The 16,210-nt window shown below is 43.6% G+C and overlaps 1 protein-coding gene across 1 annotated transcript in view; it reads left to right on the forward strand.

Moving 5' to 3' along the window:
* ZC3H11A (zinc finger CCCH-type containing 11A) overlaps positions 1–16,210 on the forward strand; it is an 810,109-nt gene that overhangs the window by 714,247 nt on the left and 79,652 nt on the right. Inside the window, exon 15 of the mRNA XM_040337594.1 lies at positions 14,846–14,913. Coding sequence (XP_040193528.1) covers positions 14,846–14,913 — 68 coding nt within the window. The remainder of the gene's footprint in view (positions 1–14,845; positions 14,914–16,210) is intronic.

Here is a 16,210-nt window from a genome sequence, read left to right on the forward strand (position 1 = left end):
CCCCGTTCTTTTTTTTGTTACTCTACAATCTGCTTTTACAAGGTTTATGTGAGGTTCCAATAGACCTAGACTGAAAAAGAGAATTTTATCCCTCCCTAAAGCAAAGGGGGGTGTAGGGGCACCAGACCTATCCTTAAACAATGGGTATGCATAGAACAGTCAATTGCCCCTTTTGATCTCCAGGCACTTTCCTAGTTAGATATCTCGGTCCGGAGTCAAGTTTCTTCTTTGTCTTTGCTTACAGAACATTTATTGCGTACTTGGGATAAATTAAAAACGTAACTAGGACTTTCCCCTAAAGTGGGATTAATGACGTCCCTGTTTGGTAATCAAAGGTTTCCTCCAGCAGTGGCACAGAGACATTTTTGGTATGGAATAAGGAGTCAAATCGTCGAATATCTCAAACTTTTTGTCAGGGATATTTCCCATTACTATCAAATTTGATTCCTATACAGCAGCAATCAATTAAACACTGGCTGGAATATCGGCAACTATAGTCTTTTCTTGCTTCCTTCCCTGTCAGGGATGTATTTAATAGAGAGCCAGTTACCTTTGAGTCCCTTCTATTACAAGAAAATGTACCAGAACACATTTTGTCTGCAGTGTATAGGGTTCTTATTTTTAGATCCCATCCATGTCTCCCGGAGTTACAAATAAAATTGGAATGGGAAAAAGCGTTTATCCTTATACATAGTTTGTCATTAGCAACTAAGGCACATGAGACAAATTTCAAACTTCTTTCTTGGTGGTATAGATCAGTGGTCATCAACCCTGTCCTGCAGGGCCCACTAACAGGCCAGGTTTTATGTATTACCTTGGGGAGATGCAGTCTAGAATACTGCAATCACTGAGGAGCAAATGATATCAGCTGTGATGTATTTCAGTTATCTTGCAAACCTGGCCTGTTAGTGGGCCCTGCAGGACAGGGTTGATGACCACTGGTATAGATGACCGTTGTTGATCCACCGGATATATCCAAATGTCTCAGACCTATGTTGGCGCTGTCATTCTGCTAGGGGTTCGCTATTACATATTTGGTGGGAATGTCCTTCTGTGCATAATTTTTGGTGTAGCGCTACCCCCTCAGGAGCCGCTGGTTATTGTTGGGATAGGCATATTGAGTTACCTCTCAGTGCTGTCTAGGGGTGTAGTTGATGAGTAGAGTAGTAAGCGAAGTAGTGAGCGAATGTCCAGTCAATGAATAAAGGTTTTCAAATGCTTTATTTCCAGGCCCAACATTGTCAACATCAACATGAGGTATAGCAAGAAGGTTGATGAAGCAAAAGAGAACTTTGCATTATCAGGCCTGGATAAGAACCGAGCAATCCTGCTCTCAACAGCACAGTAGTAGTAGTTACAGTTCGTCGCCACTCTAGCCAGAGTGAGTGAAGTGGCCCCGGACAGACTCCTGCCACAAGCCTGGCAGCCGAAGTGTCACTTTAGGTTGCTGGGAGGAACAGGCCTCTGCCACAGGCCTGGCTCTAGGGCCTCTGCCACAGGCCTAGTACTTTAAGTGAACCGAACAGATTGAGCGAATCCTCCCAGTAGACTAAATAAAGGTCACCGGGTGACAGTTGAAGTGTACCTGTCAATCTCCCGGTCACCAGATCCCCGATGGTTCGTTCAAGCCCTGTTGGACAATCTGCCTCCGGGTTCTCCTTAAGCCGACCCCCCCATCGAACTCAGTAGAGCTGGGAACCCAGTAAGTCACTGGGGCCCCATTCAGCAACATGGAGCTCCGCGTAGCGTGTGACCCCGGCCTGGTAGGCCATCGCCGGGGTCCGTTGGATGTGCACACCCTGAAGGTGGGTGCCACACCTGGAACCCGCGAAGAACAATCACAAAATGGCGTCTGCCACAGATATACTCTCCCCCAGCATGCCCCGTGAGGGAAAACTCCTCTAATTGGCTGCTGGGGAAAAGTGGCTCCGGCAGAACCTCTCTAGCACCACCTGTCGCCCAGGGGTGGAATCGGCACCCCTGGAGCGCAGACTGACCTACAGGACAGTTCGGGAATGACAGCAGCCCAGAATTTAGCAAATTGTGAATGGGAGCAAAATAACTCTCCCATTCCCCACTAACTTTAGCGTAGTGCCCATACTGAAAGTAAGGGGGCGCTACATTGGGATATGATACTTCAGCTTCATACTCACGCAACTGGGGTAACTATTCCCAACACACCACAAATTACTTTGCTGTCCATTTTACCTGGCTTGTATAAAAGCATTAAAAAAAGGCCTTTGAGACATTGGTTGACAGCTGCAAGAGCAGTTCTACAGTGCCACTGGCGGTCAGCATATGCTCCATCGTTGATTGAGTGGGTGTCAGAGATCGGCAATATTGAGAGGATGGAGATTCTTCTGTCGCAGGAACTGGACACATATGAACAATGTTGCCAAATTTGGCACCCTTGGAAGGTACTAAAGGAATACCTTGAATTACAGAATATATATATATATATATATATATATATATATATATAAACAAGCATAAATCTGCGCTATCTGAGTGAAAAGCTGCCACAAACAATCTAGTGAAACAAGAAAGTGCTAAAACATACAGAAACAATTAAGTGGCGCTAGAAAATGATGATGTTGGAAATGTTATAACAAAGTAAATCGTATAACAATGTGAACAAAATAAAAAGTCCATGTATAATTTATCAAAAAAAGCAGTGAGTCGCTGAAAAGATGCACCGCCAGTGAATGATCTCCTATGATGGACGATTAGGAACACCACGGTGAAAATAAATGGATAAATATGTGAGGAAGTAACCACCACCGGGAGGGGAGGCTTACCGAAAATATTGAACCCTAATAAGCATACGCTTAGAGGGTCAATATAGACTGTATGTGAGTTGGTGGAACCACATCAATCGGATCTGGATACACAGAGGAAACGATGGCTTGAAAGCATCACTTTAAACCAGAGCAGGGGGAGTGACAACGTCTTGATGGTAACTCCCAAGAGATCAGACCGTATCCAAGGCACATAAAAGAAAACGAGGTCGCATAGTGTAATACCGTAATATAAGTGAAATTTATTAACGGTTAAAAACACTTACAGTTCTGATGAAAACAAAGGGCATCAATAAATGGTTACGCATGGCAGCAGCAGAGTCTGACGCGTTTCGCAATAGTTTGCATCATATATATATATAGGTTAAAGGGAGGACGTAAAAATGGTTCAGAGTTGGGTTGAGTGAGGAGATTTTGTTTTGAGTAGCTATTTCTGGTAGTTTTGTTTAAAAAATATATATGTTTAAAATTTTATTTTTTATGTTTCCTTTTTTTTTTGTGTGTGATATATCTAACACTACTGTGGGAGTTGAAGATAGGGAGTAGGAAATTATATATTTGATCTAATTGGACAAATGAAGATAAGGCAGGGACATTCTTATTGGGGTTTAAAAAATCTGAATGGTATAGAGCAGGGATATGCAATTAGCGGACCTCCAGCTGTTGCAGAGCTACAAGTCCCATGAGGCATAGCAAGACTCTGACAGCCACAAGCATGACACCTAGAGGCAGAGGCATGATGGGACTTGTAGTTTTGCAACAGCTGGAGGTCCACTAATTGCATATTCCTGGTCTAGAGTATGATTATGTGTTTCTTTATAACATAGAGTTTATTAATGAGTCACAGTCTCTAGTGGTATTTCCTTCCCTCTCCCCTCTTCCCCTTTTTGTAGGGACTCCTGCAGGGTGTTGGTATGTTTTATATGTAGTGTGTCTTATGTTTTATATATTTTTATAATGGGGTTTGTTCTTTATCATTACCTATAAGATGTGGATAATGTTCTTTTTGTTATGTAATTTAAAAAAATTGAAAACAAAACAAAAACTAGTTCCCTCAGGGAAGATATATATTTCTTAAAATTAAGCTTGGACTAACAGTATACACTATTGCTAATGTACAGGATATTTTCCAAATACCTCTAAAGTCTCCCAAGGGCTTAAATATTTGCATGCTCTTGAAACCTTTGCAGAGGGTGACATCCTCCTAGGAGAGCCCTTAATTTGGTCTTTGACCCTCAACTTCACGCATTTTCTGGAAAAGTCCACATTTCTTAATCGGCTCTCTGTAGACTAAAACAGAAATTACCTTCAATGAAGTTATTTAATTTATGGCGGGCTTTACATCCTTCAGAGAAAGATTAAAAATGTTTTCTCCAGTTCATAAAACCTACAGAAGGCTTGATTGATTATACCTTTGTTTCGCAATCCTTTTTGGATGCTACCCCTACAATGATTATTAAACCCAAAATTGTGTCATACCACTCGCCAGTTTTTTTTCTGGCTCAATTTTGCAGAAGATCCCTGTAGGAATAGATTATAGAGACTTAGACCCCTTTCATACTGGGGTGCTTTTCAAGCATTTTAGCGATGTAAAGCACCTGAAAAGCGCGTCTCATGCCTCCCCAGTGTGAAAGCCTGAGTGCACTTGAAGGACGAGGAAAAAAAATCCTGCATGCTGCATCTTTGGGGCAGTGCAAAGCGATTCGGCAGTGACGCAACACGGGCACTTTTAACCATTTCCTCGGCCACTATCAGGGTTAAAAGCACTCCACTAGCAGCTGAAAAGCGCTGCTATAACAGCGGAAAATTGATGCTAAAACTAGCGACGCTTTAATGTTAAACCCCCCACCCCAGTGTGAAAGTAGCCTTAAAGATAATCTCCTAGTAGATCCGCTATGTGTTGCTGATATAAAAAAAAGTTTTGAATTTCATGAATTGGACAATTCGGCCCTACCTAAATGGTATGGTACTAGGCCCGGTTGTTGCTTTTCCCTAGTCCACAGCGGTATGTAATCTTGTTTCCTGGAACACCCAGGGCCTAAACGCCCCAATTAAGCGTTTTTCAATTTCTCATGAAGTATTCTCCCCACATATGCATTTTTCAAGAGACATATTTGAGCGGTAAAGTCTTAAAAATAAAAATAAAAATTGGATCAGACACCACTACCACTTTACGTATTCAAACTATTCCAGGGATGTCCATGTCCAAGTTCATTAATCACTCTCCATTCGGTTTCTGGACCTAGTATTGGATCCGGATGGTTGATATATTCTGCATGCCTTTATTTACAACATGGAGGTGGTAATAGTGGGCCTATAACTGCCTCCCCCAGTCTCCACTCATCTTCTTACTGGCCACCAGCTAAGCTGACCAAGTGTCAGACAGGTCATGTACTTTTATTGGGGGATTTCAATATGGTTATGGATCCAGGATTGGACAGACTGCACACTGATGGCTTAACCCTGTTAGAATTCTAATCTTGGGCTGACACATATAACTTTAAGGATGTCTGGCATTGGAGGAATCCTTACTCCCATACCTATACGTGTCATTCTGCTACCTACACGTCCTTCTCCCAGATTGATTTGGTCCTGGCGGGGACTTCTGCTGTTCCTCAGATTCATGATGTCTTCTTTCTTCCCCAGGGCATATTAGATCATGCTTCTTTTTTTGCTTCAACTGACCGCTATTATGACCCCTTCATAAGGCCTTTGGCGGCTTTCAAGCTTTTGGGTCTCAGATACTAGAGTGGATTAAGCCTACTGCCCCTAATTGACGGTGTATTGGCTTCATAATGCTTGCTCTGCACCTCTACACTCCACCCTGGATCCCTTCAAACCACCCCTGGAAGCTTTGTTCTTCAGCTCCTGTGGATCTCCTTCCTCCGCTAGCTTTTTGCTCATATTTGGCTGCTTCACTGGATATTGGATAGCTATCAAACTATGGTTAAGCAGGTCTGTGAAACCTTTGCAAGCTAACCTTGACCAAGTAGAACATAGGCTACACTCCTTAAACCCATTCCCAGGATGACTTGGCCTACCGTTCTTGTCAGGAATCCCTTGGTGAGGTACTACTCCTATGCACCTCCATCACCAAAAAAGAAATGTTACATCAGTCCCAGCGTATTTTTGAGCACAGAAAGAGGAATGGTAAATTGCTTGCCTGGCTGGCCTGAGAGCAATCCACCCCTGTTACTATTTCTGGGATTAAATCTCCAATGGTCGATTTCGCAGATTTGGTTATCAATGAGTGATTTGCATCCTACTATTGCTCCCTTTAGCTCTAAGATGACATATACAGAAGCCGAACTGGCTGCCTATTTAGCTGCTGTGGATTCCCCCTGTCTAACCTCTACTTATTGTGCTAGACAAAAGGCTCTTGTGTCCCTTCAAGCTGGTAAAACCACTGGTCCTGATGGTCTCCCTCTGGAATTTTTCAAGGCCTGTGCAGAGGAGCTGGTGCAACATATCCATGATATGTTCTTTTAATCCATGACCACTGATGCCCTTCCACCTTCTATGTCTATAGTGGTAGTGCTCAGAGGGGGACCCAGACTTATGTTCTTTTGTATCATCCGATTTATTTGTTGAATGTTGATGCCAAGATCCTTGTTACTTGCACATAGTTATCTTGACTTTTGTTGATGCGTATCAGTCTGGCTTTATCTCGGACAAGGGAACTGACATTAATGTTCGCAGGTAGCATATTCACATTGTAGCAAGTAGATTATGCGCAAGAAGTTTATCAGAGCATTGTTATAGGAGGCAGCATAGTCAGTCTAAAAAGTTGAAATCAGTAAAAATTCCAGCTGTTTGGGGTGGTGATGGGGGATGTGCGGGTATGTTAGGATGGGAGTATGCACACAGGGCTGCCGTCAATAAGGAACAGAAACCATGTTCCAATCTAGCAAACAAACAAGGAGAGAGGCGCCTCTGGGTGCAGTACTTAAAACAGTTTTTAAAAATGAAATTAAAATTAAAAAAACCACAAGTGAAAAAAGCCACTCACATTTTGGTGGTCAATCGAAAACGTGTGGAAACAATTTTTCAGGAGGGTAGGTAGGTATCATCTGGTGGTGTCCTTTCTCTTTGTCCCTGGTACAGCGCTCTGGGATGCAGGGGATCTGTCCTTCTGCCGCTGGTGGAGTCTGTGATTTTCGGCGGTGGGCAGGGGGATCCTGTGCAGGCGCTGCGAGCCGTGTGTGCCGATGGACGAGCAGGGATGACGTCACCAGGAAAGCAACGCGTTTCTGAATGCTGGCCGCGAATGACAGGGCTGCCGCATTCCTTTCTCAAGCTGTTGATATGGAGCATGGGGCTAAACTTTGTATGACGGGGGAGTGGGCGGAGCTAGTCGGGAGCAGACTGCAATAGGTTTAAAACTAAGAGCTGGGCGGGCTGATCTCGGGACAGGACGAAAAATTAAAAATTAAAAGAAAAATGAAAAACAAATGAAAAAAATGATGAAATGATGGAAAAAAAAATGTATATATATATGAATGTAAGATAAAAATCGGGACAGAAGTGGAAGAAAAAATAAAAAATATTAATAAGTAAAAAATGTGTAAAAAATATATAAAAAATATATATATGTATATAAATAAATAAAGGAAAGGGGAGGGAAGCCAAAGGCAGAACGATGTATGGAGATGGAGAAAAGGGGAGAAAGAAGAAAAAGGGGAGAGGAGGGGAAGAGAAGGGGAGGGGAGGGGGGGGGGGGTTTGTTTATGGCAACAGTAGGGTGTTGTCTATTATTAGAGCTGAGGGTACTGGTACCAGGGAGTTTAAGAGAGGAATAAAAGTAGTGAAAAATAATAATGAAAAATAATGAGAACATGAGTTTAGATAATAAAAGTGAAGATAGGAGGGCTGTGGTGGGACTGGCGAGGGTGCAGTTATAACATGAATAGTAGCAGATTGGGCAAGAGGACATGGTGAACGATAGATTTTTGTGGTCATGAAGCCATGACGCCGAGGGATAAAGAACTTTATTATGAACAACGATATGGTTCAATAGGGTAAGCCATGTGCATGGGGTGTAGGGGGGAAGGGGGCTGGTGTGATTAGAACAAATTGTAGGTATGAACAAAACACATTTGGGTGATGAGGGTACATATATAAATATGTATAGGGAGGGTACATACATAACCATATGATAAGCGATGCATATTATACTGAGGGTGATGGGAAAGGGGGGGGGGGAAAGGAAAGGGGTAGGGGAGGGAGGCGGGGAACCAGGGGGGGGGGAAATATCCTAATTATTTATATATAAGGTAATACTTACACCCGTCAAGACTATAAGGAATGAACACCCGCCAATTAACCCAGACTATAGGTAGGTCTGAAAGTAAAAAATGGTGATGAAGGTATTAGAGATGGATCATAATATATGGTAGATAGGGAAAAGGAGGGATAAAAGAGAAGAAGAAGGGTGGGGAGGGAGAGGAGGAGGGGGGGAAAAAAGAATAAGGTTAGGTGGAAAAAAGGGGGGGGGAGGCAGAAGGAGAGGGAGACGAGGGCTAGTGAAGGGTAGGTAAAGGGTGGGTGGTTATAGGATGGTGGAGATTTCAATGCTTTCATTGATGCCGCCAGGCGAGAGGGTATCCAAACTGTAGATCCAATATGTCTCACGAGCACACAGTTTTTTGAATCTTTCGGCTGGGGGGAGTGTTTTATCAATTTGTTCTATTATCCAAACTTGGAGTCCTGAGGTAGATTGTTGGTGTAGCATGGTGAAGTGTCTGGGGACACTATGCGGGTCTGTGCCGCCTTCTATGTTTCTCCTGTGCTCTCCAAACCTCTCTCTTAGGGGTCGTATGGTTCGCCCTATGTAAAGGAGGCCACAAGGGCAGCTGAGACCATATACGACAAATTCCGATGAGCAGTTATAAAAGTCTTTTAAAGGATATGTTTTATGTTTTTTGTCTGCTCCCTATACACATCTATCCCACACTCTTTCGGATTGATGGCTCTGGAACAATTTCTGTTAAACGAACCCCTCATCAATCCTCGCCAAGCTTCCTTCATCCTCTCAGCCACACTCTTTTGTCTTACACACAACTACTTCACTTTCAATGGAGATTTCTTCCATCAAATACAGGGCACCGCAATGGGCGCCAACTTTGCTCCCTCGTACGCAAATCTAGCCATTGGCTATTGGGAAAACAATTACATCTACCGTAACAACCCATTTTCCGCCAATATAGCCTACTTTGGACGCTATATCGACGATATCATTATCATCTGGGACGGCCCTCAGGAAACCATTCCCCTATTCATCGACCACTGCAATAGCAACCTATATGGGCTATCATTTACATCTGCATCCAACCCCATCTCCATGACATTTCTTGATCTTGAATTGGGACACAACGGACACTCCATCTGGGCTAAGAATTACACAAAACCAACAGCAGGAAATTCATATCTACATTTCAAAAGCTGTCATTTGCCCAGCTGGAAAAACAACATCCCCAACAGCCAGTTCTGTCGCCTAAGACAAAATTGTACTAAAGATTCAGACTATATTGAACTCCGTCAACATCTGAAAAAGAAATTTACTGAGAAGCAATACCCAGAGAGCTTAACTGAAGATGCATTTAAACTCTATCTGAATGGAAAACCACTGAAACCCAAAAGAACTATGGACAACCATCCAGTTAGGTTCATGACCACATTCCACTACAAACACAAAATAATAGAAAGCATATTAGTTAAACACTGGGATATCCTTCTACAGGACCCTCATCTCAAACCCATCCTTCCTGCTCGTCCGAAAATCACATACCGTAGAGCCCCCAACCTCAAAAATAAAATTGCTCCCAGCAAACTCAAACCCACTCCCACCACATCGGTTACATCCACTCTCATACCACTAGTCGGTATGTACCAATGCCGAAAATCCCGCTGCAAAACATGCCACTTCGTTCAACATGGACAAAAAAATTCCCACACAAAAGGGAAAACATATCCTTTAAAAGACTTTTATAACTGCTCATCGGAATTTGTCGTATATGGTCTCAGCTGCCCTTGTGGCCTCCTTTACATAGGGCGAACCATACGACCCCTAAGAGAGAGGTTTGGAGAGCACAGGAGAAACATAGAAGGCGGCACAGACCCGCATAGTGTCCCCAGACACTTCACCATGCTACACCAACAATCTACCTCAGGACTCCAAGTTTGGATAATAGAACAAATTGATAAAACACTCCCCCCAGCCGAAAGATTCAAAAAACTGTGTGCTCGTGAGACATATTGGATCTACAGTTTGGATACCCTCTCGCCTGGCGGCATCAATGAAAGCATTGAAATCTCCACCATCCTATAACCACCCACCCTTTACCTACCCTTCACTAGCCCTCGTCTCCCTCTCCTTCTGCCTCCCCCCCCCCCCCCCCCCCCCCTTTTTTCCACCTAACCTTATTCTTTTTTCCCCCCCTACTCCTCTCCCTCCCCACCCTTCTTCTTCTCTTTTATCCCTCCTTTTCCCTATCTACCATATATTATGATCCATCTCTAATACCTTCATCACCATTTTTTACTTTCAGACCTACCTATAGTCTGGGTTAATTGGCGGGTGTTCATTCCTTATAGTCTTGACGGGTGTAAGTATCACCTTATATATAAATAATTAGGATATTCCCCCCCCCTGGTTCCCCGCCTCCCTCCCCTACCCCTTCCTTCCCCCCCCCCTTTCCCATCACCCTCAGTATAATATGCATCGCTTATCATATGGTTATGTATGTACCCTCCCTATACATATTTATATATGTACCCTCATCACCCAAATGTGTTTTGTTCATACCTACAATTTGTTCTAATCACACCAGCCCCCTTCCCCCCTACACCCCATGCACATGGCTTACCCTATTGAACCATATCGTTGTTCATAATAAAGTTCTTTATCCCTCGGCGTCATGGCTTCATGACCACAAAAATCTATCGTTCACCATGTCCTCTTGCCCAATCTGCTACTATTCATGTTATAACTGCACCCTCGCCAGTCCCACCACAGCCCTCCTATCTTCACTTTTATTATCTAAACTCATGTTCTCATTATTTTTCATTATTATTTTTCACTACTTTTATTCCTCTCTTAAACTCCCTGGTACCAGTACCCTCAGCTCTAATAATAGACAACACCCTACTGTTGCCATAAACAAACCCCCCCCTCCCCTCCCCTTCTCTTCCCCTCCTCTCCCCTTTTTCTTCTTTCTCCCCTTTTCTCCATCTCCATACATCGTTCTGCCTTTGGCTTCCCTCCCCTTTCCTTTATTTATATACATATATATATTTTTTATATATTTTTTACACATTTTTTACTTATTAATATTTTTTATTTTTTCTTCCACTTCTGTCCCGATTTTTATCTTACATTCATATATATATACATTTTTTTCCATCATTTCATCATTTTTTTCATTTTTTCATTTGTTTTTCATTTTTCTTTTAATTTTTAATTTTTCGTCCTGTCCCGAGATCAGCCCGCCCAGCTCTTAGTTTTAAACCTATTGCAGTCTGCTCCCGACTAGCTCCGCCCACTCCCCCGTCATACAAAGTTTAGCCCCATGCTCCGTATCAACAGCTTGAGAAAGGAATGCGGCAGCCCTGTCATTCGCGGCCAGCATTCAGAAACGCGTTGCTTTCCTGGTGACGTCATCCCTGCTCATCCATCGGCACACACGGCTCGCAGCGCCTGCACAGGATCCCCCTGCCCACTGCCGAAAATCACAGACTCCACCAGCGGCAGAAGGACAGATCCCCTGCATCCCAGAGCGCTGTACCAGGGACAAAGAGAAAGGACACCACCAGATGATACCTACCTACCCTCCTGAAAAATTGTTTCCACACGTTTTCGATTGACCACCAAAATGTGAGTGGCTTTTTTCACTTGTGGTTTTTTTAATTTTAATTTCATTTTTAAAAACTGTTTTAAGTACTGCACCCAGAGGCGCCTCTCTCCTTGTTTGTTTGCATATTCACATTGCCCTGGCCACTTTGGACAGCACAAGGGTGGTGGCTTTCCTTGATACCAATAAGGTATTTGATTCTGTTGAGTGGCCCTTCCTCTGGGCTGTCCAGAAAAAAATAGATTTGGTCCTCATATCATCTCCTGGATACGCTTGTTATACTCTCCCCAATGGCTAGGATCCACACTAATAACCTTTCCTCTTCACTGTGACATGCGCCAGGGCTGCCCCCTTTCCTCTGGGCTTTTGCCCTTGCTATGGAACCATTGGTGGCTATCCTACACACTGATCCTATGGTCCAGTACCTACATGTACTGGTGTCAGTGTGCTGGTGTGTACTTATGGTAAGATGTCCTCTCCTCTCGCACTGGAACCGAATAGGGCTCCACAAGGGGAGGTGACATCACTACATCTGCCTGTGTTTACATTACACAGGTAGAGGACAGTCTGCCATTCGTCCAGAACCGATCACCAGATCCAGGCCAGAAATCATTGGCCTGGGCCTGGATACTGATCAGTTTACTAATTAGGTGACTTCTGAAGGCAATTGGTTCAACTAGATTTTAGTTAAAGGATCACTAAACGAATTTTTTTTTCTCTCTACTTCACAGAAACATGAAACCAGTTTAAAACCGAAAGTGAAACCAGAGGCACATTATATGATTGAATTTTATTTGTAATCATTTTTAAAAGGAATCGGTTAACTTTTATGTCTCTATACCCTGTAAACAGTCATTTCAGCAAAAAAAAAAATTCCTTTAGTGACCCTTTAAGGGTATCATAGTAAAGAGGCTAAATACAAATGCATGCCACAGTTTTAACTTATTTATTTGTAAAAAAAAAAAAAAAAATGAAAACCATTTATCATTTTCCTTCCACTTCACAATTATGTGTCACTTTGTGTTGGTCTATCACATAAAATTCCAATAAAATACATTTATGTTTTTGGGTGTAACATGGCAAAATGTGAAAGTATTACAGCTCTGTCCTCTTCTTGTAAATAAACAATTTATGCTTGCAGCAAGCATTGATTGAAACTTTTTGGAACTGTTTAAAAGTTAAACACAGTATACGCAGTGGTGGCTGGTAAAGTTTTAGGATGGGGGGGCGCCAGACCACACCCTTCCTTTTTGGCCCCACCCCTTATATAATCCACCCACTCCATCCCCTGTATATCCACCCATAGTGTCAGAAGTATACAGCCCCAGAATTACAGGACAGAGTATACAGCTCAGCCTCACAGACAGGGTATATAGCTCAGCATTACAGATACGGTATATAGATCATCGCCACAGATAGTGTGTGTGTGTGTGTGTGTATATATATATATATAGAGAGAGAGAGAGATAATCACCACAGACACTGACAACACTCCCCTCATGTACACCCCCCCGTGGGTGGCTTGCGGCCCACACAATTGGGCACACTTCACACCCCCCGCAGGTGGATCATGGCACACTTCACACCCCCCCTCGCAGGGGGCTCTCGGAAGTTAGCAAAGTTTCCTCAGCCCCCTCCCGAAGGAGGTGTCTCCTCCAGACAGCGCCCTCCTCTCTGTCCCACTTCCGCCAAAGCGCTGGGCATCCAATAGGGACGCCTGGTGCTTTTGGCCAATCAAGAAACGGGTCTCATTGTCCTGCCCCCTGATTGGTAGGGAGGCACTGTGGTGTGAAAATAGCGAAAATTCCTTTGTTATGGTCACACACTCGCGCCCCAAGCCCATCCTATTTTGAAGCCTATAAGAGCCTCTAGCACTAATCAGCTGCTTCAAAAAAATACACCCCCTTCCGCCCCGCCATAGGAGTCCATGTGTCCGGCATCCTGAAAGGGGATCAGGCACATTGGATAAGGAGGCGGCGGCAGGGATAGGGGGGCAGCGCCCATGTGCCAACAATGCACAGGCTGTCGTTGAGTATACGATTATACAGATATAATAGCAGCATTTAGAATAAGATATATAGATAGATGGCGCAAAAACCAGGAGAGCACAGTCAATAATAGAAAAGTACATATATCATAAGGTCCATGTCAATAACAAAAAATGAAACATAATGAATGAATGAGTCAATGAATCAATAGTCCAATATAAGTCCAATAGCACTATAGTGGCAGCAAAATCCTGAAGCAGAAGCAGGCTCTGAAAGATATGTATAGACAAAAAGAGAAAATGCGCCAACCTAAGTGCAGTAAGTGGGTATTTAATTCAAGCAATTTGCACAGTAAAAAAGGCTACTCACAAAACCAGTGTAAATACAGGCATGTAATGGAAGAAACGGCTGGTCCGATGTCACAACATGTTATCAACAGTACAACAGGCTGGTCTCTTATCCTGGTCCCCTGGGTGATGGAAACGAAGGTCCAAGGTGTTCGGGAGCCTTTGGGGAACCCCACAGAGAACAGGAGCCGTGGATGCTGTACCAGAAGCGGCGTGCGTTCCAGCGTGGAACGCAGCGTATCGCCGTACAACCGGAAGTGACGTAGAGGCTTCGGACAGCCAATGGGATGACGCGTTTCTCAGCCTCCGCTGGTTCATCAGATCCAATCAGATGCGTTAGATGGATCTGATGAACCAGCGGAGGCTGAGAAACGCGTCATCCCATTGGCTGTCCGAAGCCCCTACGTCACTTCCGGTTGTACGGCGATACGCTGCGTTCCACGCTGGAACGCACGCCGCTTCTGGTACAGCATCCACGGCTCCTGTTCTCTGTGGGGTTCCCCAAAGGCTCCCGAACACCTTGGACCTTCGTTTCCATCACCCAGGGGACCAGGATAAGAGACCAGCCTGTTGTACTGTTGATAACACGTTGTGACATCGGACCAGCCGTTTCTTCCATTACATGCCTGTATTTACACTGGTTTTGTGAGTAGCCTTTTTTACTGTGCAAATTGCTTGAATTAAATACCCACTTACTGCACTTAGGTTGGCGCATTTTCTCTTTTTGTCTATGCATTTAGAATAAGAAACTGAATTACAAATGAATGGCCTAATACAACCAATGAAGAATGCATATTTAGCATCTTTATTCTAGACTTGTTTAATGGTGCTTTCCTCTTATTTCTTTTTTTTTTTTTTTTCAGCTTTCAACAGCTGAATCTTTGGTCTCTCAACATGTAAGGAGTACTTCACCAAAACTTCTGAAAGAAAGGTAACTGAGGAAAAATGTTAGGCAAAAGCTGGGCAACTACGAATCACAAGGCCTTACAGCTAATTTTTTCTTGTTCCAATATCTTTATTGAAAGGAGGTGGCAAAACATACAAAACCACAATTGGGTCGAAAGTACAAAGAAAATGTCTATACATGTCTAGTTAAATGGCCAATTTATTATACTTTGAATCACATAGATCCATACATCATCTATAAGAGGTATGAGGTAGGGGAGTAATGAGCCCCCACAAAACATTTGTAATATGGTATATATTTATATTGTACAGAGTATTATATAATGCAAGCTTCCCAACAATGGAGTAAGGTATATAAAACCCGTTCGGTGAACACCAACTGTTTTCCGCTAAGACAACAGCAAGGAGAAAAAAAGAGACCAGAGAGGAAAAGGAACTAAGGGAACAAGTGAGGCCGCCGGCCCACAGCAGGACACTTACAGCTCCAGGAGTGAGGCGTCAAAGCCCAGTGGGAGCAAATAGTCCACCCAGGGCTGCCAAACTTTGAGATATTTAGGGATTTTATCCATTATAGTAGCCCTAATTTTACTATGAATTATTGCTTGTGTATTTATAATATCTTAATAAAATTGAGGGGACTTTACAGGCCTTTTGCTTAGAAGCCATCATTTGTCTTGATTGGGCTTTCGTGAAATCAGAGGGACAGTGGTTAAGCGATGCAAAAGTATGATCGGGCCTTAAAGCGGAGTTCCACCCTAAAGTGAAACTTCCACTCATGTGATTCCTCCCCCCCTACGGTGCCAATTGGCACCTTTCAGGGGGTAGGGTGGACAAGATACCTGTCTTTGACAGGTATCCTTTCCCACTTCTGGGAGCCACGGATATTGATGTCACGGCTGGGGCTCCCTCCTCCTCAACCGGCCAGTAGGAGAGAGGAATGGGACTCGCTCATGCGCAGTAGGTTTCCCGGTGTGAAGCCAAAAGGCTACACTGCTGGGGTACCCTTACCTGCAATGGCGGCAGCAGCACCCGACAGGTGATAGAAATATCAGCTGCAGGTGCTAACATCGCTGGACTCCAGGACAGGTAAGTGTCCTATTATTAAAAGCCAGCAGCTGCAGTATTTGTAGCTGCTGGTTTTTAAAAAAAATTTGGGTGGGCGTAACATCGCTTTAAGTGTAAATTAACCAAAGTAGCTAGCTACCATTTTAAAGATCTCCAACCAGAATTGCTATAATGTGTCAAATATGAACATGAGTGCCCCTCTCGGCACATCCCCTGAAACAAACAGGGTGGTAAGTTGGCAAGAATTTGGATATTCC

This window comes from Rana temporaria, chromosome 2 (genome assembly GCF_905171775.1).
Source record: "Rana temporaria chromosome 2, aRanTem1.1, whole genome shotgun sequence".
In the NCBI taxonomy this organism is placed as follows: domain Eukaryota; kingdom Metazoa; phylum Chordata; class Amphibia; order Anura; family Ranidae; genus Rana; species Rana temporaria.